This window comes from Amphiprion ocellaris, chromosome 18, assembly GCF_022539595.1.
Source record: "Amphiprion ocellaris isolate individual 3 ecotype Okinawa chromosome 18, ASM2253959v1, whole genome shotgun sequence".
Taxonomy (NCBI): Eukaryota; Metazoa; Chordata; class Actinopteri; family Pomacentridae; genus Amphiprion; species Amphiprion ocellaris.
The window spans coordinates 24,518,361-24,545,666 of NC_072783.1; the positions used below are offsets into that span (position 1 = coordinate 24,518,361).

The 27,306-nt window shown below is 41.5% G+C and overlaps 4 protein-coding genes across 8 annotated transcripts in view; 2 read left to right on the forward strand and 2 right to left on the reverse strand.

Annotated features, from left to right (window-relative positions):
• Window positions 1-364: 364 nt before the first annotated feature.
• anks3 (ankyrin repeat and sterile alpha motif domain containing 3) lies at window positions 365-6,306 on the forward strand. Of its 2 annotated transcripts, none has more exons than XM_023287734.3 (16): window positions 365-427; window positions 767-955; window positions 1,044-1,242; window positions 1,751-1,872; window positions 1,954-2,035; window positions 2,371-2,488; window positions 2,591-2,740; window positions 3,062-3,187; window positions 3,337-3,452; window positions 3,543-3,707; window positions 3,799-3,923; window positions 4,606-4,747; window positions 4,825-5,083; window positions 5,171-5,218; window positions 5,297-5,388; window positions 5,482-6,306. In XM_023287734.3, exons 2-15 carry the CDS (start codon window positions 789-791, stop codon window positions 5,377-5,379), a joined length of 1,902 nt encoding a protein of 633 aa, XP_023143502.2. In that variant the 5' UTR covers window positions 365-427; window positions 767-788; the 3' UTR covers window positions 5,380-5,388; window positions 5,482-6,306. The 2 variants fall into 2 exon arrangements, with proteins under 2 accessions (XP_023143502.2, XP_035811935.2); XM_035956042.2 differs by having other exon boundaries at window positions 3,543-3,674.
• Window positions 6,307-8,041: 1,735 nt separating this feature from the next.
• wdr24 (WD repeat domain 24) lies at window positions 8,042-16,627 on the reverse strand. Its single transcript, XM_023287743.3, has 11 exons — window positions 16,545-16,627; window positions 15,263-15,333; window positions 14,254-14,738; window positions 13,536-13,713; window positions 12,679-13,351; window positions 11,593-11,705; window positions 11,374-11,501; window positions 11,157-11,261; window positions 10,694-11,031; window positions 10,174-10,358; window positions 8,042-8,717 (listed from the first exon to the last, which is right to left on the reverse strand). The coding sequence occupies exons 3-11, from the start codon at window positions 14,732-14,734 to the stop codon at window positions 8,549-8,551; spliced, it is 2,370 nt and encodes a 789-aa protein (XP_023143511.1). The 5' UTR covers window positions 14,735-14,738; window positions 15,263-15,333; window positions 16,545-16,627; the 3' UTR covers window positions 8,042-8,548.
• Window positions 16,593-19,775, forward strand: zgc:112496 (uncharacterized protein LOC541336 homolog). Its single transcript, XM_023287744.3, has 6 exons — window positions 16,593-16,704; window positions 16,785-16,934; window positions 17,376-17,469; window positions 18,233-18,392; window positions 18,641-18,793; window positions 19,448-19,775. The coding sequence occupies exons 2-6, from the start codon at window positions 16,810-16,812 to the stop codon at window positions 19,621-19,623; spliced, it is 708 nt and encodes a 235-aa protein (XP_023143512.2). The 5' UTR covers window positions 16,593-16,704; window positions 16,785-16,809; the 3' UTR covers window positions 19,624-19,775.
• Window positions 19,776-20,236: 461 nt separating this feature from the next.
• Window positions 20,237-27,306, reverse strand: part of rhbdl1 (rhomboid, veinlet-like 1 (Drosophila)) — a 61,592-nt gene continuing 54,522 nt past the window's right edge. For all 4 annotated transcript variants that reach the window (XM_055004163.1, XM_023287726.3, XM_055004164.1 and 1 more), the window contains one exon: window positions 20,237-25,359. In XM_055004163.1, the coding sequence (XP_054860138.1) occupies window positions 25,088-25,359 (272 nt within the window). In that variant the 3' untranslated portion in view covers window positions 20,237-25,087. The remainder of the gene's footprint in view (window positions 25,360-27,306) is intronic.

Sequence of the window (27,306 nt, forward strand, 5' to 3'; positions counted from 1 at the left end):
AGTGTCAATAACTCTGTTAATTGTTAGTAAAATAGTATTTCGTTATTATCAGAATCTGCAAAATTTGCATCAAAAGCCTGGGTCATTTTTAAACATGGACTTTCACACATATCCAAAGCTGTATGTAGGTAAACCCTTATGAACCCTATGAACTTTTATTCCTTGTCACCTTTAAAAATAGCAAGAGCCCAGTATTGCAAGGGTTAAAGAAAAACAGACAAAACGTTAGATAACGTGTGCACCAAATAAATGACTTTTTCTTTCTTTCTTTTTTTATCTCTGATTATATTTTAATCCTTCAGATTTTTTTCTCTGAAAATCTGTCGAACAGGAAAGGGCGGGGTGTGTTTCAACACGAGCCTAATTGAGTGTGACACACAAAACACGAAAAGTTTCTACTGCTGAGAAGACAAACTGCCTGCTGACTGTAAGCTTTTAACTCGTTGTTTTTAATCTACATTATGAAATATTAGTTTGTTTGTGTTGCCGTTTGACGGTTTTAGAAGTTTATTTTAGTTTTTGCTCGTTGTGTCCTTGTATCGAGGAGAAACGTTTAAACCGTTATCTGGCTAAGCTAAACTAGCCAAAAGACTAAAGTATGGAATTAGCTTCAGCAAGTTAAATATGAAATCATCTCTAGCTTTAACATTTAAAAAGCCTGTATTAGTTAGCAGTGTTTGTGTGTTAATTATGAACAGAACTCTACAACATCCAGTGGCTCTTGCTGTTTAATAATCAGGTAACAGATGTTTATGTCTGTGTCCAGGTGTGAGGAGTCACCTGTGAAAATGTCCGAGTTGAGCGATGAGGCCAGTGAGTCGGAGCAGCTGGGTGCCAGCCTCTCCCTGTGGCTGGGTGACTCCCTGGTGAGACCCGAGGAGCTGGACGTCCCTCTGGACCTGCACACCGCCTGCTCCATCGGCCAGTACGACGTGGTGGCTGAGTGCATTAAAAAGTGTGTTCCTTTTCTGAAAACACTCCCAACGTTAGCAGGTGTTCCCATTTCCCCCTCAGCCCACATCTGTGATCGTGTTTGTTTACAGGCGTGAGGTGGATCTGAATGGGAAAAACATTGGAGGATGGACCCCGCTGATGTATGCAGCCTACATTGGCCATGACAACATTGCAAATCTGCTGCTGGAAGCAGGTGTGAATGTGAACGCTACCACTGCTAAAGGACTGACGCCCCTGATGCTGGCAGCGAGCTGTGGCAATGAAAGCATCGCATACTTTCTGCTGCAGGTACAAAACAAACCCGTTAATAATTTACAGACGTGTAGCAATCTGTTTTGTTAGTGAATGTACGCTCATGTGATGCTGGAAAATCAAACCAAGCCGCCAAACTACACAAACATTGTTTTTGAATTAAGCTGCGTTTTTAAAAAATTAATAAAGTTTGTTTATCTTCTGTCTGCTCTGTGTAAAAGCCTGCAGCCCACAGTCAAACGTGGTTCTTCCGTTGTGCTGAGGAGTGCAGAAATTATAGTTTGTTACAGAATCTGGTTCATGCTAACAGTTTATTTTTGGTGATTTTTTATTTATTTATTTTTTGGAAGGAAACATGTAGAATTAAGATTTTTTTGATGAAATATCAGAATTTCAGCCTTACTGATGAATGGTGTAACTTTGAAACATGTCTTTTAATGTCAGAATTTCAGTCCTATGCTGTAATATTTAAAATGAGTTAAACAACCTGAAAGTTTAGCATCAGCACCCTTCATTGTTCTTTTCTTCTTCGTTACCCTTAAAGCAAGGGGCCGAGTTGGAGCTGAAGGATTGTCGAGGCTGGACGGCTCTGTTCCACTGCACAAGCACAGGCCACCAGCAGATGGTCAAGTTTCTGCTGGATAACAATGCTGACGCTAACGTCAAGTGAGCGTCTTTTTGTACATTTAAATCACAACAGTGACAGTCTGTACACATTTTTTTCATGGCTTTTTTTCTCACCTACAGGGAGCCGGGGTCCGGTTTCACTCCTCTGATGGAGGCTGCTGCTTCTGGACATGAAATCATTGTTCAGTACTTGCTTGATCATGTGAGTTGGTTATAATCTACAAACATGCTTTTTTGCTGTTTGTCAAAGATGGTTAGGATGTACACTACATGGGGCTAAAATACTTTTCACACCTGACTTCTAAGTTCAACTCTGAAAGTAATTCTTTTGCTCTATTCCCCTACATTTTCTGTTCATCTCTACTGAGCTCTCTAAGATGGAAAGTCAAAGATGGAGCCACAACACCAGAAAATGTACCTAAAATGATTCACATGCCACTGAGGATGATGTTACTAGAAGGAAAAAGTTCAACGTCCTGCTCACACAGAGTTCAGACCTTGTGAGTCTAACATCTGTTTTCTTTCATCATTTTACAGAAAGTTAAAGTAGATGATCGCAACGCTAAAGGAGAGAGTGCCCGAGCCCTGGCCATGATGTACGGCTACACCAAGATTGTCAGCCTCATTGACTCACGCACTCCAAGAATGAAACCAGGTTCTTAGCTTAACACCTTAGTTTTCATTTTTACAAAATAAACGGTAGTTCTTTCTTCGTCTTTTGCTGTCTGATTGATCTGGGTGTGTTCCACCTTGTCAGGACACTTTGAAGACCTGAGCTCCTCCGAGGACTCGGACAGCGCGCCACCGAGGACGAGGCCGGGTCGAAACCGAGTTAAAGGTGTTAGCATCCACGATGGGCCTCAGGCCATCGCCAAGTTCCGAGTAGGAGGAACCAGCAAACTGTGTGGTAGTGTCACATTATATATCCGACCTGTATTTGTGCTGAGCCACAGTTTTTACAGTGTGGTGGATCTACTTATGAAGGAAACTTATACAAAAGATTTAGATTTTAGGAGTAAATTCAATCAGTCTGTGCATGAAGCAGGCTGATGACTACTTTTTATGTACAATTTTTCCTTGAATGCTGAAACACCATTGACATTTCATGACAGAAATTAAATCAAATGCAGTTAATTAGACAGCTTTATTCTGTATAGTGAAATGCTTCTATTCATGGCTAAAGTTGTGGGTTGGACAGGGGTTGTTAACGTCACTTTTATCCTCTCAGAGCCTCCTGCTGTGCTGCCAGGCTACATGACGTTTCGTGATATTGGTGAACAGAACGACGGCATCTGCTACCGAGACGTGACGTCACCGATCAACGAGATGGACGGCCAGAGCAACAGCAGCAGAGGTGAGAGTTGTGTGACGTCTGAAATACGTCTTTGGAAAAAATTCACCGCAAGAAGTACAGCAGACGGTGATTAAACTAGTGTCCTCTGGCATGCTGATGAGCGGCGCTGAGTGTCAGCCAAAGAACTTATTTTGTATATGTTGCCGCAGACGACAGCCCGTTCTTTGACAACGACATGCCCACTATGAGGAGCAGCAGCAGCAGCAGTGAAGGCCTCTCTCATGTGATCGGCCTCAACTGGGAAGGCTCTGTGGAGAGTAACGAGGTGAACACATGACCTGCAGTTTTATGGACAAACTGCAGATTTTTTTTTTTTTTTTAAACTGTGACCTACAATTGCACCTTTCTCCACCAGGACTCTGACCAGTGTAAAAAGAGCAGCTTTCGCAGAGCAAATAAGGGGCATCACTCCAAAGGCAAGACTCGCCATGGAAGCAACGATGCAGCTCACTCCAGTGGGACAGGAAACTGTGGATTACCCACACATGTCGGTTTGCCACCTTCCTACACTGGTCCAAAGGCATGCTCACTTTTTGATGTCACACTCTTGTTTATAGCCAGTTCATGCAGATTTGATTAATTTCTTAGCCTAAAATCTCACATTTCTGTAGGATCTGGCAGAGTTCTTGGAGCAAATTGGCTTCTCCAAGTATCTCCCTTTACTTGAAGAGCAAGACATCGACCTGCGGATATTTCTCACCCTGACAGAGAACGATCTCAAAGAAATAGGGATCACGTAAGAAACTGCAAAGCCATTCTTTCATATTTACCCCATAAATGCAGCATTAGTTCTCTTATTGAGAATCAAAGTTCAAACCTTCTGGTGCAGCACATGTGACCTTATCTTGAAAAATCTAATTTTGTGGTCCTGTTTGAATTGTGCAATGAATTACACATATTATGTTTTCCAGTTTAAAAGATCATTTTGCAAGTCAAGAAAGTTGCATTTTGTTGCAAAGACATAGTTCAGCCCTAATTCTATTTGTGTGAAGATGCTCAGTATATGACAACAGCAGCTGTCTGTCCTTCCAGAATGAGGGGAAAAAGGATTCAAAGAGGTAAAAATCACAACAAGTCTCACATGTTGAGAGCTAAAGTCATGTGAATATAGTAAATCTATCAAGATCTTCAGTGGCTTTGGGTAGATTATAGAGAGAAGGTTACTGTGACATTTACTTGCTATTTTGGAGTGTGAAGTCTATTAACAAGTTCACATTTTCAACAGGTTTAAGAAAGACTGCGACTTTGACTTGCAAAAACTGTTTTAAAATGTGTAACTTACAGCACAATTTCAACAATGACCTTTTTCTCGCTGTGCATTTCTTTTCTGAGACCAGTTCCAGTGGCATACACCTGTGAGTGGTGGGACGTTGCCATTGGTATGAAAAACTGACTCCCGTCTTGCTTTCCTTTTCCAGATTGTTTGGACCAAAGCGCAAGATGACTTCGGCCATTGCAAGGTGGCACAGCAGCGCTCGGCCTCCCAGCGACGCTCTGGAGCAGGCTTATGCTGACCAGCTTGAGGCCGAGATGCAGGAGATGGCCATTCAGCTACACAAGGTAACCATGAAGAGAATTCTCACTGTAACTTCACTTCTGTGCTTTTTCTCAGCGTTTATCTAACCCTCCATGTGTAGCGCTGTGAGGAAGTAGAGAGCCTGCAGAGTCAGGTGTCTCAGGAGAAGGAGCTGCGTACGGTGATGGAGGGATGTCTGATGGAGGACAAAATGGCTTGGAAGAGGGTCCACGCTGAGCTGGTGGAGAACCACCGGCTGGCTCAGGACTTGAGCAGCACACTGGCCAAGGCGAGGGCCTCCCGCACTGAACTGCTGTCCTGTTTCACTGCAGATGGGAACAGCATGGAGGATAAAACTAAAAGTGACACTGGTGCTAAAGGTGAGTTAAGGTCGCCTGTGTTGGACAACATTGTAATTTCTAAACTGAAATTTCAAACATATTAAGTGATTTGACTTCTTGTTCCAGCTGGGGAGGAGCTGATGAAGAAGCTGGATTCCTTTGAAGAAGAACTAGGTAAGACGGTGTAATCTCAGTGATTAAAGCGGTTTTGTGTCAGTCTAATGCTAATGTCTGGTTGTTTGATTATTACAGCAGGGACCTTGCAAATCATGCTTCAGAGTCTGAGGCGACTGAGTGCTCCTGAAAAAGTCTCAGATAGCTGGGAGCGGCCTTAAGCTTTTCAGGTGACTACAAACTCTCACTGGACTGACAGAACAAATGTTGGAAGAGCTCTGCAGCTACTGTGAACATAACTTGCTTTTTCTTGTATTTTGAAGGGGCTTCTGCCAACCTTTGACGGAGGGTGATCTAACCACCCTGAACAATCTCAGTGAAATGGGAAAAGGCCAAAGACAAGGCCGGCCCTGCCGGACCAGAGCAGCTGGAGGAGCGAAGCAGACCCGCTGCTCGTCTGATGAACGAAGGCCGAGGGCAACGCAGCTGCTGCAGGAAAATGACAAGCAGGCAGAAAGGGTATCTGACCCTCACACGCTTGTGCTGGTGTTTACTGGACTCCTGTAGTTGGATGCAGATGCACAGAGAGGAGGAGGGACTGATTGTGGATCAGTAATACTGTGATTTTACAAAACTGTATTCTCTTCCTGTATGAAATGTGGGTTAAATTATGTTGATGCCACCACATGGAGAAGTACATTTTTGAAAAGTAGTCTAGTAGACAAACTTAAAATAAGTTCTGCAGAGCTACACTTTATTTGAATGAAATCTTCTGGTTTGTATGCTGTTGTTAGGGGTTTGAAATGATGTCCTGCTGAATGCATGTTTAAGAAGCCACACAAGAAAAATGTATGAAATCTATAACACATTATGCTTCAAGCACGGCAGCCTTTTTTCTCCGATATATTGGACTCTAACATATGTTGACACAAAGTTATGAAGACAGTAAGATGTCAGAATGGCCACATTTATAGAGCTAAATAAGTTTAGTATTTGCTCAGACAACAAACACCTGACGGTCTGGTTTCTGATTTCTTTCAAGTGGTTACTAATCACTGTAGAGTCCATGAAATCTCTGAAATCTTTAAAATTCCATGTTTTTTCTTGTGATTTTAAATTAACAGGTGCATTAAATATGCAACAGATGAGCCTTTTTTCTCATGTAAAGATATTTCAGTGTCACATTTTAAAGAACAGCTTCCTTCTAAGAGACGTCTTTTGATAGATTTGCTCCATTCATCTACCAGCTGATAATTATGTAACACACATGCTAATTTCATGACAGCACTGTACAGTATTCCTGTTAGCAGAGCCTGGAGAAAACCAGAGTGGTATACATGGGCAGAATGATCAGAACAAACAGAAGAGAAAGAAATAGAATACCCCACAGCTTAAAATACTTTGTAATATATCTAAATATTTGTCTGTCCTCTTTTCCTCTTACTGAGATTTGTGGTGCTCATTAGGCTCTGCGTTATTTTTTTGTGAACTACAGACATTTTAGGATTTTCCTCTTAAACCAACAATGAACTTTGCTGGTCTCTGGTCCTGGATGTGATTTGTGATTCTGACACTCCGTGGCATGTTGTTCGATCTAATCAGGCGGTTCAGTTTAGTCTGACTATTAATGTGGTCAATATTTAAACTGTTGTCACTACAGCTTAAAGTAGTTCAGAGCAGACTGAGCCTCGGGGTCAGGGAATCCCCTCTTGATTTTCAGGATGTCCTCACATGGAGTACATTTGAAAATCCTCGATTGTGCCTGGGGCCTTGGCGGTAAATCAATGTGGTGACACTTTCTGCACAGTAACAACCTTGGCACCATGTGGGTGTTGGCTGAGTTTAGCTTTAACAGCTGATCCAGATACACCAGCCTCAGGCCTGCAGGTTTTTCAGTGAGCACAGACTCCATCCAGCTCGTACATCTGCACTGTGCACTAATGACAGAACAACTAATTTATTACCGAGACTAAAGATGTCAAGAAGACAAGATGATCGCTGTTTTTACAGTCGTAAAAGCGACCCTAAGCAACTGGCTGAAGTTCTGATTTCTCCGGTTTGCCTCCTTAGCATCTGTGCTACTTTAATATTTATCTTTTGGCTTTAAACACCCAAAGTACAAATAATATCATCTGATTTTAACTTTACTGCCATGAGGGGATGTCATTTTGAATTAGTCTGTAATCTGAAACCTGTGAAAGCTTTCTTGTTTTGGACCCAACACAGAATGCTTTGAACACTAAGCTGAATCTTCAGTTAATAAGGTCTCTGGTCATCCGTAGTGATGCTCTGTTGATGATTAACACTCTAAATGGCAGACAATAGAAGAAAACACTTGTGATGCTGAGTAGCCTCCAAAATGTAAATGTGCCCAAATAAACACAATCAGACTTAGGACTGGACTAATAAAATATTCTGCACCTCCCAGAGATCATTTCCATATAAAGACCTCTAACCAGTTAGAATCAAGCCACACAGCAGCACAAGGATATATATTTAAATATTAAAATTCACCCAATATGGAGCAGTTCTGTTGAGCTTTATCTGGACCAGAGATGTCTCTGTTGGCTCCTACACTTATCTGTTGTGTATCACACCAGCAGTGAGATATGCAAACTATGACAAGCGACTGTTACTCTGAGCAGCACACATTATGTGCAGCTGCTGGACTGGAGGCTAGAGACGTTGGCAGGTTGCCAGCTGGGATTTCTGGGCCCATGACAGTGAAGTGTGGTTGAGGAAAATGAATAAGTAGTGTTCTTTCTGTAAGGTGCCCTCGAGTGTGACGTTTTACTCACACGGCTCGACGGAGATTAGATGTACTGCAAGGAAGTGAAGCTTTATCTTGTGAATGTCAGACTACGCTGGACCAGGACAACTCAGTGTCAATTCAAAATGTATTGCTTTAATGTATTGCTTGAATATAGTCATTTATCTCTCTAATATAAATTAATGCAACATTATCTACAGTACTTCAAAATAAACCTTATGTACAAACATTAACAATTCACTTATGATGAGCTAACATTTCCTCTTGTACAGCCTTCTGGGTTTAAAAACAATGTAAAAGCAGCAAGTGTGAACTTTGAATATCTTTTGTAACTTCTGTTTATACAAATCCACCAGAGGTTCAAGAACCAATTCAAATGCAAATATGAATTCACATGCGATTGTGTTTGCTCTTGAATGGCTGTCCAGGAGAGCACACAGAAACCTCCCCCTCTTTCAGACCGCTGGTCTAATCTCACTTCAAAGCCATCCTTCTTTCCACAGTGACAAAACGCTCCAGGCTCCAGGGACGGAGACATCCCGTCTGTCTGTGGTGTGTGTTTGTGTGTGAGTCAGGCTGGTGTGTTTCCCCTCTCCCACAGAGGAGCAGCTGTAACTGGCTCAGGTGTACTCACACAGGTGACCACAGCCGGCAGGACAGTGAGCGCTGCTCTTGAGCCAGTTCATCATGTGCTCCAGATGTCCACCGTGGCTGCAGCCCTGGCACCACACAAACAGTCCCTTCACCACATGGTGACACACGGCACACACACTGGCACACTGGTGGCACCTAAAGGAAACACACATGATGCTTGTCAGAACCTGTTCCATGTCAGAGATAAATTAATTCTCAGTGTACAGCGACAAGTGGCATTTAAGACCAAAGAGAAAAACATTAAATATAAGAATCAGCAAAGGCTAGGGAACCACTGCTAGGCAACCAGGGGAATCTCCTGACAAAGTGCATCTCTCAGTGTTTTATCATTTTTGCACGTTGTTAATTTCATACAGAAGAAATGAATAAGATCCAACATGTTAATCAGAGAGCTTCAGAGGTTCTTCTAGCTGTTTTTTTTACCTTTGGAGAGCAAGACCAGCTATTTATCACAGCACCCAACAGGCTTGTTTTAAGTATTTCATGATCGCCTGATCACTGCACAGTGGCGTAGTGGTTAGCACTTTCAACTTGCAGCTAGAAGATCCCCAGTTCGCGTCCCGGCCTTCCTGGGATCTTTCTGCATGGAGTTTACATGTTCTCCCTGTGCATGTGTGGGTTTTCTCCAGGTTCTCTGGCTTCCTCCCACAGTCCAAAGACATGCTGAGGTTAACTGATTATTCTAAATTGTCTGCAGGTGTGAATGTGTGATTGGTTGTCTTTATATGTAGCCCTGCGACAGACTGGTGACCTGTCCATGGTCCCCCTGCCTTCACCCCAAGACACCTGGGATAGACTCCAGCCCCCCACGACCCTAATGAGGATAAAGCGGTGTATAGATAATGGATGGATGGATAATCGGCTGATTACAATTATTCGAGTTAACTGCAAAATTTTTGCACAATCATTAGAAATGTTTCTATTCACCAGTATAAGAAGAGCTGGAGAAAACTAACAGAAATGTCATTTTAAATGACTGTTTTCAAGTTTTTCATCGGTTACTTCCTACTTCTGCTGTGGTTTAATGGCAGCAACTATTTATCCTGCTGAACTTAATTTCTGGCTATCAGTAGCAAAGAAGGATTTAGTTGCAAAGCCAAACACTACAGCACTGCTGTGGGCACATTTTGGATTTAAGCCAAATGAAAAAAGCAGAGCCCAACAACATGCAGGAGATGATTTGCCAGATTTGCAGCAAAGAGGTGGCATTCAAAGGCACTAATACTGCTAATCTGAAGCTAATGGAGGCATGAAATTAACAAAAAAAGACAAACCATTAATTGCAGCTGCTTGTACAAGAAAGAATTGTCAAATTTCATGATCATGACAGCTCTAGTTCCTTTATGCTGAGTTAGCCCTCTTCTAGCTGTGGCTTCATACTTTCCATACAGACAAGATAGTATAGATATCAACCTTATTTTCAATATTAGATGTTAACATCTTGTTTGTTGTGTCATAAAAGCTAAAAAAGCAAGTAAGTCGAAACTCCCTTTTATTAAAATTTAACTGCAAGAGACAAAACATCATGAGAGTGACCAAGTCAATCTGATAATTGTATTTTAATACAATAACAGTGATGCGGTGCTCATACCTGTCACATATCCAGCCCTTATTGCTCATCGGTCGCTTGCAGTTGCTGCAGTTGATGTGCAGCGTTGTAGACGTCTGGTTCAGGCAGGTGATGGCGCTGCACGTACTCAGCTTGATGACCTCATTAGACACGTTCCACAGCTCGAAACGCTGCAGCAGGTCTATGTAGGACATGTACCAGTGCTCCTGAAATGGAAAACACAGTTGGTTTTGCTATAACTGAATCATGTTTTAGTAGTAGAAGAGAATTTACAGTCAAACATATGGCCTAAAGGCTCTCTAAAGCTTGCTGGATTTTTTTAAACCAAAAGAATCCAATGAACTTCTCTGTGGAAACAATATTTGTTCAAACAACGTGAGCTTATCTGTAATTAAAGGAGCTAAATCTTTCAATTAATGGCTCTGCCAACAACAAACTCTTACGTTCAACCCATGAAATAGTAAAAATTTGAACACAACTACATTTCAGAGCAGTTTTATCAAATTCAAGTAAGATAGTGCTTTTTTGTTTTGTATCTGACCTGCGTGAGGTCATCTATCTCTTTACGGATTCGGTCCCCCAAGACGATGAGCACGGACACGGCCATCTGCACGTCGCCCTGCTCGGCATAGTAGCTCAGCATCTCCCGTACGATGGGGCAAAAGAAGCTGGCGGGCAGATGTGGGCTGTACAGCGGCTGGGAAATGGAGATGAGAGAGAAAGACTCGATGGGCGTCAGACAGGTGACTTCGGCCTCGTTGCCGCTGACGTGCGGAGAGTCGGCCTTGTCCTGCTGAAGGTGCTCCGGAGCAGATGGGTTGTCCATGATCTCGTGGCGCAGCTGGAAGGCCTCCTGGGGCAGCGCGTACTCCTGTTCTTCTGTTACCACAAAAGAAGCAGGGATAATATTAGACAAAAGACCGCTGAGCACAGAGGCAGGTATAAATAGCAGGTACTGACGTAGGCAACTCTTCCGTTTCCTCCGTGATGAGACCGTGACTGACCTGTTTGGTTGTCGTGCTCCACAGAATAGAGGTCATCGTCGTCTAACTCAGCATCACCAAACATATACTCAGCCTGGCCGTCGCTGCCTTCTGTCTCCTCATTTTCTGAAGGGAAATGAAACAAATGTTGATTATATAAGTCATGAAAAAACAACATAAGGACATTAAAGTCCTGAGTGCCCAGACTAGCCTCTAAGAGTTTAATGACCACTCTAACCTTCATTATTATTGCTGATGTGCGAGTTCCCAGGCTCCAGGTGGATGTTGTCCTGCCTGCTGTCACCTTTACTGCGCTCCAGTCTGCTCTCTGTGCCCATCCCCGAACCCATTTCCTTCATACTGAAACTGAAAGCATCACCGGCACAAACATTCAGTTTCAGTGTGTAAATGTCAGGCATTATTGTTTTGCAACGGCGCACTAAAAAGCCTCATTTACCTGTTCATTAAAGGCAAGGTGCCGAGTTTACTGAGGTTGTGGTTTGGACCAGGCGCAGTGAGGTTCGCTGGGTCAGAGAACATAATTCTCAGCATGGTCCATGTAGTGGAAACCTTTGTATTAAATTAAAGAGTCAGATTGTTCACAGCACAAAATGCGCTACAAAGAATACGTTACTGCAATCATATTACTCTTTACTAAACTGGGACACAGCTACTGTATACTACAGGTTAAGTTCACATCTGTTATTACTTACGGTAGTTAGCCCAATAACGTGGGTTTAAGTCTACAGTATTTCTTTACTCAAAGAATGACTGATGCACCTTATTTAAAGGTTTAAAGCAAATATAACAAGCTGTTTGTTGAGAGCTCAAAATACTAATCTCCAAAAATGTAGATAATTTTACTAATGGCTTGAGCTAAAGCAGCAATAAATCCCTGAAATGTGAACATATTCTGTTTTTTTTTTTTGAGTAATGTATGATAAACTGAATATCTGGTTGGCAAAAGGCAGATCAGAGCTGTAGTCATTTTGAACTAATTGTGTTTCTTTTCCCTCTTATTGGTCAAAATTAATGCATTTTGTTATTTCCATTTCTGCATTGTATTGTGGTTTTATCTGAATGAAATCTGTACGGTGTATTTAAATGCACAACAAAGATCATCAGCAAGAGTTATCAATATGTATAACCTCTCTGTGCAGCACGTCAGCTTCATGCTCTCGATTGAAACGTTGTTAAATTGCATTGTAACTATCAAATAAAAGGTCAATTTAAATTCACTATCTTTGGGTTTTAGATATTTGAGGACTTCACATTGAGTTCCCTGTATTTGTGACAGCAAGTGGGTTTTTTTTAGCATTTGCTGTCATTTGCATACCAAACAATTTAAGTGGTGGATTAGAAATAATAAAAATGTCCACTACAATCCTACTGCAGTTACAGACATTCTAGTAGTATTGGAAAAATGCTGCTGCTTCTGTTAAAAACCTACCCAGCTGAAATATTTGTGGGAAAATGAAGCAAACAAACAAAAAACCAAAAGCAGCACAAAGTACAGATTTGTTCCTGTGCTGATGTGTCTGACCTGAGGTCTTTTGAGCTCTTGTGCCACCTTGGCATTGTGATCACACAGTTCAGCAAACGGTTTGCCGCTGAGGAGGTAGAGTTGTGCCGTCTTGACAAACCAGTCCATGCGGTTACTGTCCAAGTCTGTCTCAAAGACGCTAAGAGCACTGGACACATGGGCAAACTGTTCTGTCGGGTCGGGCTTCTTGAAGAAAAAGATGGGGTAGCGGCGGTCGCCTCCAGGGTAGGGCTTTCTGTTGGCGTCACTGCTGATCAGACTCTCCTTGGCTGCAAAGGCCAAATCACCCAGCAGTCCAAAGCACAGACCCTCGGGGTTGGCCTTGTCCACAGGACGAGTGGCATCCTTGAACATATGCTGGTAGAGCGTGCTGTCTTTAGAGCCCGAGAGCAGAAAGTGAGGGTCGTGCTGGTGGCGCCACACAATACCAGTGGTCACGTCTTTATGCTCCTCGAAGGTGGCGAAGGGAATGAAAGGTCTGCGAATATCCCACACATAGATGTTGTGGTCCACCATCATGGAGCAGGTGGCTAAATGAAACTTCCTCTCAGGCCGCCATTTAACTCGTGCTACTGAGGCTATCGTCTGGACGCAGTAAATCTCTTTGGCCCTGTTGGTGGTCATGTCCCAAACCTTCACCATCTTGTCTCTACCGCCTGTGGCCAGCCAGCCCCTGAAATAGAAACAAGGTGAAAATTGACAACCAGACTTGGACGAACGCGTGCTTGATGTCTCGTAAATATAAAACTACTCTGTGATTTTAGAATTGCAAGTGACATAAAATGAACCAAGACAAGCTGAGAAAGGAAAAGACTGAAATCTTTTCCTTTGCTGATGCTACAATGTTACTTTTTCACCTGTCGTCAGGGTGCCAGTCGCAGCAGAACACGGGACCAGTGTGGGCCGTGAACATTCTCTCATAGCGGTCTGGTCGCCTGATGTCCCACAGCTGGACGTTGCCATTTTCAAAGGATGCAGCAAATGTAAAATAATCCTTCATGCTGAACTGCACATCCCTCACACTCTCCGACTGACCTAGAGGAACGGGAGTATCAACAGGGGGATATTAATGATGATTACTGATTAGTGAGAAGGGCTTCATTAATTTAAATGAACAGTTTAAACTCTAGAGATTAATTTTCGATAATAACATGGCTTTTACTTAGCAGAGGCAAATCCTACTCTTTGTATCTGTGTAAAACAAGCATTAACACTGGTACATCCTTAGAAACAGACACTGTACTGCTGTGAACCACAGATATCAAGAGTGTAAGTATAGAGGGTTTAATGTATACACTGTAGAGGGCTCTGAGGCACATTTATGATTTGTAAATGACTAGATATAGTTTGCTTCCTCATTGCTTTCAGAGAAAATGTCACTTTCCCCAACATTTAACAACTGCTGTCGAAGATTAAATGCAACAACCCGTCAATAAACTTGACTATTTTACACATAATCACATTGTGAAAATGTATGAAGCACTGTTACTTTTCATGCAAGGACAACAGAATTTACACATAATGTCGAGGATTTTTTTCAGTCACCATTACATTTGCAAAAACATATCACCCTACCTGAGAAAGTACTAACAGACTCCTTCTTGCGCAGGTCAAAACACTTCATGAAGCCATCCTGTGAGCCACTTAGCAGCATGTAAACCTCCGTGGGATGGAAGCACACCTTGTTGACGGTGCGTTTGTGCTCTGTAAACAGCTGGTCCTGCTTGTTGCGAGAAGGTTTTCCCAGATTCCATGTGACCACGGCTCCGTTGGTGGCAGCCGTAGCCAGTAGGTTCTCCTCCATCTGATGCCACATGACATCAGCGCAGCTAAAGTTCAGGGAGGGCTTGCGACCGACGCGTAGATTCAGCTTCTCCACAAACTGCTCCTCCTCAAGTCCGTAGATCTTGAAAATGTTGCGTCCAGCCACGACCACCTGCGTGGCGTCACGGCACACGCTGATGGCGTTGGCTGGAGCGTCCAGGTGGCAGAACATAGTTCGGCCACTGATGGTATTGCTGCTGAGGGCGGTGGTAACCCGTGACATTTTCTCCATGTTCCTAATGGTGCAGAAGAAAAGTATGTTTTCTTCAGCTCAAAGGTAAATAAAAGGGACAAGACAGATAGACTGCAATTTCATTTGTCATCTTAATTTTACAGCATTGCTGAAAAATGTCTCCATTACACAACCATATCACATTTTTGTTTGGTAATAAATTGAAATAAATAGAAGGAAAATGCAAAGATTTGTGTCAAACAAGCTAACAGACTCATTGCCTTTACAATACACAGAGCGATCATGCTAACTGTTGTGTGTAGTCACCCCACCAAGGCTCATTCTGAGTCAGGAAACACCCTGACTCCACCAGCAGGTGGCACTAAAGGAAAAACAATCAACTTACAAAGCTCTTGGTTAAAGGTGGCAGGGTGTAACAAAGCTATATATATATATATATATATATATATATATATATATATATATATATATATATATATATATATATATATATATACATATATATATATATACATATATATATATATATATAGTCATTTTAGTGAATGAAAAACCTGCAATACTTACTTGGTGAAGAACTGATGGCCTTGTCAAAGTCTGCAGCAGGACAGAGTCCTCTTCATGTGCTCCCATGAGAGCTAATTAGCAAGTGAGAGAATGACATCCAATCAAATTAAATCATATATACAGAATATTTTAAAACAAACCTGAGCTGACTGCTGTACAAGTTATAGGACAGACAAGAACAAAAAAATGTGTAAAAAGCAAGATAGAGAATGGAACAAAACATATAAAATCAAAATGATTAAAAACAAGACAAATGGTATGACACCATGTAAGATCAATTTGCTGAGTTAAAATAATTATGAAATCCTAACATTTTAGGACCACTAAGAGCAACCGAAAGCCATTGAAATCACATGCATAGTGAGATTTTGAAGTGTCAACTGAAGAAGAACATTTGAGAAACATTTGATTGAAAGAGGAAAGCTATTCCAAAGTTTTACAGCATGTCAGCAACACACAGCATAATGATAGTAGGGTTTATGGTTAGAACAGACATCTTATGTTTATCAAAAAATACAACATAAAATATACATTCGCTTGGTGCAGTTCTTTCAGTAACATGTGAAATGAAACACTGACTGTTGTGCGCTGAGCTGCAGACTTTAAAATGAAATTTCTGTAAAGATCTAACTATATAAAATATTACCAAACTATTTTTATTGGATAAAACCACAACATTAGCATTCTATAACGTTTTATTAGACCAGTACACATTGGCTACCAAGCTCAGGCTATCTCATTCAACAGATTATTATTTGATGCAGCAAGGCTAAAATATTTTCAGCTGTCGATGTTGTGGGTTTGTGTTTTTTAATCCTCTTTCACCGGCTGCTTGGTGCTCACATGGAGATACAACATGTTGGAGTGATTTACTCATTGAAGCACCATATTCATACATACTGCCCAAGCTGTCAAATGAACGTCTTAACCATAAAATTGCTAATATAACACTCACTTAACTTCGCACATTCACAGTGGTTAATTGTACTCCAAGGTGTGAATCCATAATTTATCAGTCTGCTGCTTCTGGGTGTTCAGTTGTCTGCTGGTGAGTTTTTACTACAAACAGCTCCACTCGCTGCACTTCAACCATAAACATGACTGATGCTAATGCTACTTACCTACCCTAGCCGGGCAGTTTTATAGAGACAAAATGCGGACGACACAAGCTCGTATTCTCCCAAGTATGTCAAACAATTTGAGAAATATCACAAATGCGTCCTATTAAGTAAACGTGTGAATGCAGAGTAAAAAAAACCCCAAAGTATTTCAATCGACATACCTTTCTGCTCTGTAGCTGTTGCTAACTGCTTGCGGTATCGGAAGTTGTGGTTTGCTGTAATCTCGCGGGAACTCCGCGTCTAGTAACGGAAGCACCATGACACTTGATTTTCTACCAAACTAAACGCGGTATTTGCTCAACAAAATCGGGGTGTTTGAAGGTGAAAATACCACCTTTTTGATGTTACAGTGTTGCGGTGCATTATTCCTGCTAAATTAAGACTCTGTCCTGTTCTGGTAGGTTATGCTGGGAGCTGTGTGCTGCCATGGCTGCTCTGTTTGCCTGTGAGGATCCAGCCACATGGAGGAGAGTGTTTGACAAATACTGGGATGTAGTGGAGGCAAAAAGCAAAGGGAAGAAGCCTGAGAAGCTGCTGAGCCTTGACAAGTGGTAATCAGCCCTCTGACAGCTTCACTATTGTTTGTGTGAGGTGGACACACTGAGCCTCTTCTTCACTCTGCCCCTGACCCAAGATCCTCTTTATTACTTGGTATTCAAGAACTTTTCAGCTGAATGACATTGTCTTTGTCAAAAGAGGATTTCTCTGTTGTCATGGAGATAGTTGATTGATTTCATCAGCAGTACTTTTCATGCACGAGAACTTATGTTACGTGATAAAAGTTCTGTAAACAGCTTGTAGGTGGACAGTAATCTGGAGTTGTATCATCTCAGCCTGCTTTGACAACATGTTTTATTTTTTCACAACTGTTGACATAAAAACTGAATCTGTGTCTGTAGCTGTAAATGACGTGTTTATTTCCACTGAGATGTCTTTGCTTTGAGTGTAAGATTAAAGGTAGCTGATCCTAATCGGTGTCAACCTGTCATCAGGTACCAGGAGGAGCTGCCTGCACTGATTTCAAGTCGACCTGACAAACATGTTACTTTGTCAGAGCTGGTGAAACTGATGGAGTGGAAGCTCACTGTGAGTTACATCTCAATATCAAACAATGAGTGAAAGCTTGAATTAAATTTCCTCTCTATCTTTCTGTTTAAGGTCGTCCTTTGCAAGTGAAACTCAGACATGAGATTCTCATACGAGGGCTGAACGGTTAATTGATTTCAAATCGAATTGCAATTCAAAACGATGCAATCCAATTTAGGATACACATTATGCAGTGTGTGTGACTCAGGGTAGGGCTGAACGGTTAATCCAATTATCGAAATTGCAACCTGGCCAAGTGAAATATCCACATTTCAGGAGCTGTAATTTTATGAGTCACTATATAATTATAAATGAAGCATTGTGGTGCTACAGGGATGCTGCAACCTAGAAACTATATTCTCCAGGTGTTCAAGAACATCTTTTTTTGTAAAGACTGCAGTTAAATATCACATAATCTTTTTTTATATTTTTCCGAATGGGGAGAAAAAAGGAAAAGTGACGTTTCCCACTTAAATCGTGACTTGTATTGCACTTGCAATGTGTGTCAAAATCATCACATTTTTTATTTTGCTACTTATTCAGCGCTCTAACCCAGGGTTTAAACTGTTGTGTCAGGGATTTTACAAATTTATGTCATCCTCCTTGTGTGACAGTCGTGCTTTTATGGTTTTATGTTTTGCACTTCAAATCGTACCTGTCAGAAAGTAAACGTTTTCCTCAAATCGTTCAGGTTTGAGTCACACTGCTCCAGTAAACACTCCTTCAGACATGTATTGTGGTTAGAAGTGTTGCTCTCCTGCAGAGAGGGAAGTTCAGGCCGAGGCTGCAGCAGCTGGTGGCGTCCAACAGCGAGGACTCGGTGGAGAAATGTTCCAGAAAGGCCTTCAGCCTCCTGCCTGATGTACCGGCGGCGATCGCAGAGCTCAGCCTCCTGAAAGGCGTCGGCCCAGCCACAGCTTCAGGTCAGCACAACAGCTCCTTCTTGAAAACAACTTAATCAAACCTTCTATTAGCAAATAGATGAAGCTCAAAGACTCAGCAGTTCACACTGATAATATGTCTGTGATCCTCTTAAAGGATCAAGTCATTGATTCTCAATAAGGTCACAGTAACACTGACTGACTGAGGATGGGACTCTGTTTAAATAGGTTGTACACACTTAATGGCAACATTCAGCTCAGCTTGTAGCTGACTGTTTGTTTTGTTCCAGCTGTGTTAGCAGCTGGAGCTCCAGAACAGACTGCATTCATGTCTGATGAGGCCATGGAGAGTGTCCCAGGACTGAAGCCCATCCAGTACACAGCCAAGCACTACGCTCTGTACCTGGACAAGATGGTTGAACGGACCGGCAAACTAAACAAAGGTGAAGTAACAGTTGCATTTTGTGGTACAGCTGGTGTCTGTATTAACAGTGCAGTAAACAAAGTGTCAATACTGCTAATTAAAATTAGACTGCAAGCTCCAAATCGCCTGCTGAGATTCAGTGCTTTCAGATCACCAGAGTCAAAACAAAACACAGATCAACATGTTCAGGTTTTTTGCGCCACACATCTGAAAAAAAATTCTGCTCCAACTTTCAGTTTCTCTGTATCAGTAAAAACCTTTTCTGTTTGCTTCTGCCTTTAATTAAACTAAAACTGGAGTTATTCATTTTTCTCTTGCTGTGACTAATTTTTATTCTCCTGTCTAATTTGCTTTCATTAAATTTAAACGTAATAAAAGCGCTTCAACTAATAAAAAAATGAAACTGTAGAATTACATTCTAATATTTTATGAAATGTAAATATTTTTGTCCAGTACAATTTAAAAATGTCTTGCTGTTTTACAGTATTGTATAAAGTTAATTTATTGTAGCTTTCTGACACTTGAACAGAAAAGAGACCTTTAATGTCTTTTGCCTTGTCAGGCTTTGTTAGACAGCTTAAATGCTTACTGCATATCACACATTCAACTATTTATGTTGTTGAAAAAAGCACTGTATAAAATAAACTCTTGCCATTCTGCCTGTCGTCCTCAGTGGATCCGCAGCAGGACTGGACGCCCCACAGGCTGGAGTTGTGTTTGTGGGCGATGACCACAGCAGCACAGCAGCAGCTCCAGCTTCTGAAGGACGTCGACGTGACGGACGGCAGTGCTCAGGGAAACGGCTCAGACTCCGACCGCAGACCTACGAAGAAGCTGAGAACTGCGTAAAATGAAAGCCTGTATAGAAAGTCTGTATATGAAAGAGAATCTGCTGAGGAGCTTTGTGCTTTTTTATTGTCGAGTTTTTCAAAGATTAAAAATTTGTGGGTTGTATTTTCAATTTAATCACACTTCACACATAATTAAAAGCCTTAAAAATGCTTTCTGAATGTGTAAAAGTCTCCAAATGTAGGTTTAACAATAGTGAGGATCAGGGCGCGGTTAAGAAGAAACATCAATCACATTTGAGAATTGTTGTCCTTAAAGATGCCTCAAATATAATCAAAAATGTTGCAAAACTAATGATTTTTGTTGACCAATACAAGTTTTCAGGATCAATACTTGCAGTAAAATGAAAAATCTTGGTATCAAAATTTAGAACAACACAAACTCCAACCCAAAGCTTTGATTAAATGCGTTTGTTTATATATGGTGGTCACATATTTAACTAAAAAAAGAACATTTCTGGCTTTATCATTTTGTTTGCCGTGAAAAGTCACCCATCAGACATTCATTTATTTTATCAGGAATTACTAAAAGTGAAACACGTTGCCAATAAGTGACTTCATTTGATCTAGCTCTAATGATAAAGATGCTGAAGCAAACTAAAAAAAAGCCATCGTTGTTGCCACAGTATTGTTCTTTATTTATATTGTTTCTAAATTAAAGCAAAGTACAATGAACAGTACAAAATAAAACAAAATATATTCATATATATACAATATAAAATGGTTCCGTTCAGAACATTTAAAAAGTACAATAGATTGTGAAATAATTAATGAGGACTTTGATATAAATTATCCATATGTAAATTTAGTTTTCCTTTAGTTTCCTCTTGACCGAGAGAAAAATAGCTTCTTCTGCTTTGTCTTTTTGTAAACGCTGTGTTGGTCCAACCTCTTGTCTGGTCTCAGAGGTTGAACCTCGTAAGCTTGGCACCATTTTTTTAAATCGATACAAGTAAGCAGCTCGTGAAAAACTACCACAGCAGCACAGATATGACTTCTTTGTTGTTGGAAACCGTCGGAGGGAAATGACTCGTTTGAAGAAAACTGCCTCGGGATGTTTGCGTGAGCTCGAGTTGCTGCGATCGTGGAAATATAATCTACATTAAAGCCAGAAATCCAAGACTTTAGCGGTGTTGCAAACCAAAAAAAACGGTTGCTTCTTTTACATCTGTGCTCTAATACAGACTGATAATGTGCAAGAGTTAAGTTAATTTAAATTTGAACCCTGTTTTGCACATTTTGACGCATCAATATCCAGAGAAACTTGTGTACTAAAGCTGAACGTCTGCACTTTTGGGGCCCTTGGTGTAAAAATTCAGGTTTAAACATCTTTACTCTCACTAAGAGTGTAAATGTTTGTACTCGTGAGCATCCAATAACTCTTACTTGCAATAAAACTCCAAGTAACAAGCTACAGCGGCTTGCTTTAGAGTTACTACCATCCAAGTAGAGCTAAACTAAGAAAAGGCAACCTGACCGGCTTGTTGGCACACAGCTGTTGAGAGCAGCTACAGGATATACAGATGTTTGCACTGCGGCTTCTGTCTCTTATGAATTATGTGCATGATCATGTAGAATATAAGATACAGCGAAGAGCAAAGCAGCCTTTTCTGCCCGATGCTTAGTTTTGGGCTTTTCTATATGTATAGCTATATATATAACAAGGCATTGGGCATAACAGCACAATGGATTGGCATAGGGAGGTAAAAAAGCCTTAAAGAATGATCATGGCAGTAGAGAATATGGCACACAACATGTCACATTATAAGAAGTGCAAAAAATAAAAGCTAAAAAAGGCCCACTCATGACAAAATACAAGAGAATGTCAAGTATGTTGCTTTGAAGTTGCTGCATTTTTGAAAGAGATGAGCACAAACGGTCCCATTAACAAGGGTTCGAGGACGAAACCCCAGACATGCTCGGCTCAGAGTTCACCTTCTGTGTCCTAACAGCAGTTACGATCAGCTAAAAGGAGGATGAAGAGGCTGTGAGAGTGATGGATCGCATGTTATTGATAGGCTGCTACTATTCAGCTCACCAACGCTTCCCTCTTCACTGTGGCGAGCGAATGTGTCACTTAACACCAGCGATTAAATTAACATCACGCCACCTGTCAGATCCACTTATTAAAGGAGGACATCCTGTTTGGCTGTGGGCTCCGGAGCGTCCTCACAACAGCCATGAATCATCGTGACGCTGTGGGTGATGTGACATGAGGATGGAGCAGAAGCACTGCTGGATGAAGAGTTGTGTTTCCTCACAAAGCCAAACTGAGGATGAGAGTCAGGCGTCTCCTTTATGAGGAGCAGGAGAGGCTGGTTTTTTATGAAGGTGTGTTGGTGCTGTTGGTTGGCTCAGACTCAGGGCCAGGAGATTTGGCTCACGGAAAAAGTAATAAACTACTGCTGAAAATTCCCCCCCGCCGGTCGATATTTTCTCTTCTGTTGTCGTCTGAGGACACGACACTGGACACTTGTATGGGGAGAACTCAGCCGAGGATCTTTTATCTTTCAGTTGTAGGGGCAACATGAATTCACGAGCCTCTGATTTTAGTCCTGCATGTACTTCCAGGAGGGGTTATGTTCACAGTTAGTGTTCTACAAAAACATAGCCATTTACTAGCCCTTTTTACAACCCTTCTGGGTTCCTATGAATCTTAAGTTAAAGAGGCACATTAACCTCCTCTCAGGCATCCTCTTTATCTTCATTATAGGCTAACAGGGTGGGTATGCATTATTCATCAATGTATCGTTGCAATTCCAAGCAATAATATTTCCTAGTATACACAAGAGTTTCCATCAAGGATACATCACTAACGCATAATGGCTGATCTTTTCTTGTTTCAATGTATCAGAAAACTGCTTATTATGGCTATTTCAAACTCATTCCCTCATTTAACACAGAGTCTTCTGTCACTACTGACAGTTTCATGTGGAAGTAAATGCTGAGGACTGCCAACTGTCAAGTCAGACAAATGCAAAAAAAAAAAAAAGAAAAAAGGAAAAAGTAAGAAAAAAACATTTTCCCCAGGCAGCCAGTGGACATTCAAATGAATTATTGATTGAAAGACTGAAAAATGGAACGTAGCATTGAGTAAATGTAATGGCTATCCTCGCCTCGGCTCTCCAAAAGCTTCGAACCACTCTGGAGATAATATACGACAGAGGCCCCGTTCATAATTTCTGATTTGCAGAAGAAGATTTGCGGCGAAGCGTCCGCGCGCTGCAGGGGGAGAGTTTGGAGATGTGGGCACTTGTAAAATTAAGCTGCGTCGACTGCAAGCATAAAAGCTGGCAAACGAGTTGTAAAAAATAAGGATTCTAGCTACATGAAAACATCTCAAACAGTCTGGGGTTTCACAGGCATCTACTTGCACAGTTTGTCTTCTTTTCACTTCACCTGCAGAATATTCACAAAGAAGAAATTACGTTCTTTTTCACACACACAAAACAAATGAATTTCAACTGAAGCTACCAGTCAGCGGGTTTGAAACCAACAAACACATTTTTTTCCCCATTGCTTTTGCCCTCTCCAATTAGTTCTTTCTATGGCTTATACTGTAAAGCACTGAAGATTTATAAAATCAAGTGACTTGTTGGTCGGTCGCCTAACAAACCAGGGGATTTCGCCTCGTTATTTTTGAGAGGATCAAAGCCATACAGGAGTTATCAGAAGGACAACAATCATAGAATCAATTTTGCACCATTTGAAACTTTTTCTCTTTTCCCCTTGAAAGAGGAAAAAAAATACAAATAAATATACTCTTGGTTATGAACATACAATATACACATCCACTATCAAATGAAAAACGGGGACAACTTAATAACACTTTTTTTTCTCTTTATAGGTACATTCCTTTACAAATGTATACAGTCCCTAAGAATGAGAAACTGAGGTATCGACTGGGCCTGACGTAGAGACCCCAATGCCCTCTGGGACGCAAAGGTCAGAGGTCAGATGATGACACATCCCTCCCCCAGTTCAGTCTGTCAGAGCGAGAACAGGCCGAGGCCAGTGTGTGTGTGTGTGTGTGTGTGTGTTTGTGTTCGAGTGTGTGTGTGTGTGTTTGTGTTCGAGTGTCTGTGTGTGTTTGTAGTGTCTCTTCTCTTCAGTTTGTCCTACAGAATCAGTCGGCGGCTGCTCTCAAAGACAAAATAGGAGAAGTGTGTTCGTGTCGGTGTGTGTCCTCGTCTCGCTGAGAGCCACAGAGCATGACATGGCATATTTTACATGGTGCGCTTAGCAAGTCGGTGGTTGACGCAGCAACAGGAGGAGTCCGCTCGCTGAAGTGATGACCGTCCGGGAAACTTCAGCAAGCTGTCTTTTCTTTTTTCTTTCCTCTCCTGTCACACGGTCACTTTAACTTCCCGCCTTCGCGTGTTGTTTTTGTTGCTATGTTTCTGTATCCACAGTGTAGGTATAATGTCAAGGAAATAATGCAGAAACGTCTTCTTCTTTTAAAGGACTCCATGGAGTGAAAATGACAGTGGTGTTTTTTTTATCCTTAAGGTATTCCTTGAAAATGACAGAAGCTGACAGAATCACATGAGATGTGCCTGAAATCGTGAATTTGAAACTTGTTCCTCCGTTTGTTTTTTCCACTCGGGGCGCCGCATTTTTACTTTTCGTCAGGCTGGAGATCTTACACTGCAGCTCCATTTGAAGGAAAAGTTCTGTTAGTTGGTTTTTCACTTAGTGTCCCAGAGGTTTTGCAAATAAGCCACAGTGAGTGACCTCTGTGAGTTACAGCAGGGATGTGAAATTAAAAAAAAATCATCTCAATAATTCTATTTCATTGGTGCTTTGTGTATTTTTTATTGCCGCCATCAGAAATAAACATGCTCTTCCTGAAAATCCTCTTCACATCTTCTCCTGCAGATCTGATTTGTGGTGCAGATTCAGGCTTAAGTGCCTTACAGCAAAAACACTGACACCCCATTAGTTGAAGGAGCGTCGCTGCAGCTGATCCTGATCTCTCACTTCTCATCCCTTTAATTCACTTTCCTTTTCACCAGAGGCACACGTCATGATTCTTCTAATTTGAGGTCTTTACATGAGTGAAAGATGCACTCAAAGAAAAGACGGATGAAACCTGCTTTCTGAGGTTCTGAAAAAAGAGAGAGCACGACGGTTAAATGCTCGCAGAAAGGTTAGCGCTGGCTATGTGGATGAGATTCAACGTATATAAAAAGATATAATGCTCCTCAAAGTGGATCTGAGGAACTTTCACCTGTACTTGTTGCTACTGTAATCCCTCTTTAATAAAAGAGACATATTTCTTTGATTTGCAAAGTACCTGTAAAAAAGGATTCTTGGTCAATTTTTAGTTTGGAGGATTTCATATCCTTTCATTTGGGTATAACTTGAGAGGAAATGGAGAGTTAACTATGGTCAAAGGGGAACCTTTGTTTGGAGCAGGGCTAGAGTCAGTGTGTACATGGAGGAGGCCCGCTGGGGGGCCGTCATCAGGGGGGAGGTGGTATCTGTACCCCCAGGAGGTCGTACGCAAAGATGTTCCAGAAGATGGCAAAGAGGAGGAAGGTGATGAAGGAGAAGACGATGACCCACCAGGAGCACTGTTTCTGCAGACTCTCCTCGTAGCTGCGCAGGATCAGCAGGCCCATGCTGATGCCGACCACTGCCCCCGACAGGTGGGCCATGAAGCTGGGCTGGGGTCCCGAGGAGGGTAACGGTGGTGAGAAGCGGAGCCAGACTGCACGACCCACCTCTGAACTCACTACAGAGGAAAGACACAATCAGATTAGTATCTGCCGGAGCTGCGAGGAAGACGGGTCAGAAGACACTCCTGCTCCTAAAATGGGATAGAAATTGTTTAACTTATGGGGGAATACATTTATTTGGCTTCAGGAGAGCGAGTTAGATGAGAAGATCGATGCCACTCTTTCATCGTGATAAATATGCAAGCTACAGCCAGCAACTGGATAAGCTTAGCTTAGCAAAAAGACTGAAACATAGAGGAAATAGTTGGCCTTTTCACAGGTCAGAAAATCTACCTTTCTTTACCTCTAAAGGTTTGTAATTAACAGTTTATATCTGGTTTGTTTAATCCATACCAATGTCTAACGTAAAAACTAAAATTTGATATTGTACGGAGGGTTATGTGTTGGATCGTTTCTTGGATGGCACCAGTCACTTTCTGGAGTCTTTGCCATTTGCCTTGCCAAGAAATACTCTGGCACATTATCCCTCTGAAAAATGTCTGTCTTTTGTTCACACTGAGATTTTCTTGTAAAGAATACAAAAACAAGATGTTTTACTGGAGTACTAGTGACATTTACATTTGTTTTGTGCCTTTTGTCTAATGATTATTTACCTTAAGTACATTTCTACAAATGAATGAGTGTGTGAGACAGGACTTAAAAAAAAATATTACATCTAAGTCTCTTTCTTGTTTAAGTTTTGTATGGAAACATCATCAAATTGAAAGCACAGAAGTTGTTTTTAACTGGTGTACGATGAGCTGGTCAGACAGCGTTGAGGCTATAAAATCTGCATTTCAGCGGTACAAAGCAGCAGCCTGGAAATGGTTCTGAAGTGAGTGTGTGTGTTTTAGTGGTCATTTATAGCTGTTTCCTTGTCTGTCAAAGAAACAGCTACATTTGTAAATGAGAACAGATTCGTTGGGCATTCAGTTGTATTAAAACACAGTATATGTGAGCACAGAGAGCAGGAGAGAAGCAAAAAGCTGTGAACACCAGCTGAGTTCAGGGTGCACTGAAGAACAACAGGCAGCATAAAAACACAGTAACATACTCAGTGCTCGTTTACTGGTTTCAAATCTGTCTTAATCACACAATCAAAGCTAATGGGAACGTTAGCTACACAACATGCTAACACTAACGATTTCCCTGTTTTTGCGGTAATATTGTCATCAATAATAAAAATAATCCACTAGGTATTCAGTTCCTCAGAACCTGGGGGTGCATGAAGACTTTTGTGTTCATTCTTAAAGCCAACAGCGGAACTTTGGTGTGCTTTGCTCGTAGTTGAAACATTTTAAAGTTAGCAGAAACACCTTCAGAAAGTACATAAACCTGGTAGACTGAGAGGCAGTTACTTAATTGGAATGGATCACCAGGAAGCAGCGGATAGTGTGGGGGCAGGATCATACAAAGTTTGAGCTAGACGATAATTGGTTCCACAGTTGGAACATAGAAACAGAGTAAGACTCTTACTAGCTTGTGAAGCTGGGAGTCTTTCCTGTTGTGTAGAGGCTTGAGGAATGACTAAAGTAAATGTCTTCATATCTAACAGCTTTTACTTTACACTAGTTTAGAATGACCATAAAACACAGTAAAAATTGATTTCCACCATATGGGACCTCTGAAATCCAAACATTTTCATTATGTTTCTAAGAAATGGAGCCACTTCTCTAACTCAGTTACCCATGTTTAAAGAGCAGGGCTGAGTTGACTTTATGACATTGCCTGAAGATGACTGAGACGGTGTACTGCCGTTTAAGTGCTTTGTCAAAGTCTGCGTCTGCAGGCAAACAAACGTCCCAGGAGGATTTAAATGGCTCTTTATTCTAAAAATTGCCCTCAAATGTTATTTGCCGTTGTTTGTTTCTGCTCTTGCAAAGTCTCTTTAGCTGAATAAATACTCAGCACTGATACGATAAAGCCAGAGCAAATGGTAATTTAGTTTTCACAGTAGCACAGGC

What these genes read in the sequence shown, in the direction of transcription:
- wdr24 (XM_023287743.3), bottom strand. Translation starts at nt 14,734, where the DNA reads ATGGAGAAAATGTCACGGGTTACCACCGCCCTCAGCAGCAATACCATC. An exon ending in AAGAGCTCAAAAGACCTCAG is followed by an intron (nt 11,706 to 12,678) that starts GTCAGACACATC and finishes TTTAATACAAAG; the next exon opens with GTTTCCACTACATGGACCAT. An exon ending in GGAGCACGACAACCAAACAG is followed by an intron (nt 11,032 to 11,156) that starts GTCAGTCACGGT and finishes TTGTGGTAACAG; the next exon opens with AAGAACAGGAGTACGCGCTG.
- zgc:112496 (XM_023287744.3), top strand. Translation starts at nt 16,810, where the DNA reads ATGGCTGCTCTGTTTGCCTGTGAGGATCCAGCCACATGGAGGAGAGTG. An exon ending in TGATGGAGTGGAAGCTCACT is followed by an intron (nt 17,470 to 18,232) that starts GTGAGTTACATC and finishes GCTCTCCTGCAG; the next exon opens with AGAGGGAAGTTCAGGCCGAG. An exon ending in GACCGGCAAACTAAACAAAG is followed by an intron (nt 18,794 to 19,447) that starts GTGAAGTAACAG and finishes TGTCGTCCTCAG; the next exon opens with TGGATCCGCAGCAGGACTGG.
- anks3 (XM_023287734.3), top strand. Translation starts at nt 789, where the DNA reads ATGTCCGAGTTGAGCGATGAGGCCAGTGAGTCGGAGCAGCTGGGTGCC. An exon ending in AATGCTGACGCTAACGTCAA is followed by an intron (nt 1,873 to 1,953) that starts GTGAGCGTCTTT and finishes TCTCACCTACAG; the next exon opens with GGAGCCGGGGTCCGGTTTCA. An exon ending in CTTCCTACACTGGTCCAAAG is followed by an intron (nt 3,708 to 3,798) that starts GCATGCTCACTT and finishes ACATTTCTGTAG; the next exon opens with GATCTGGCAGAGTTCTTGGA.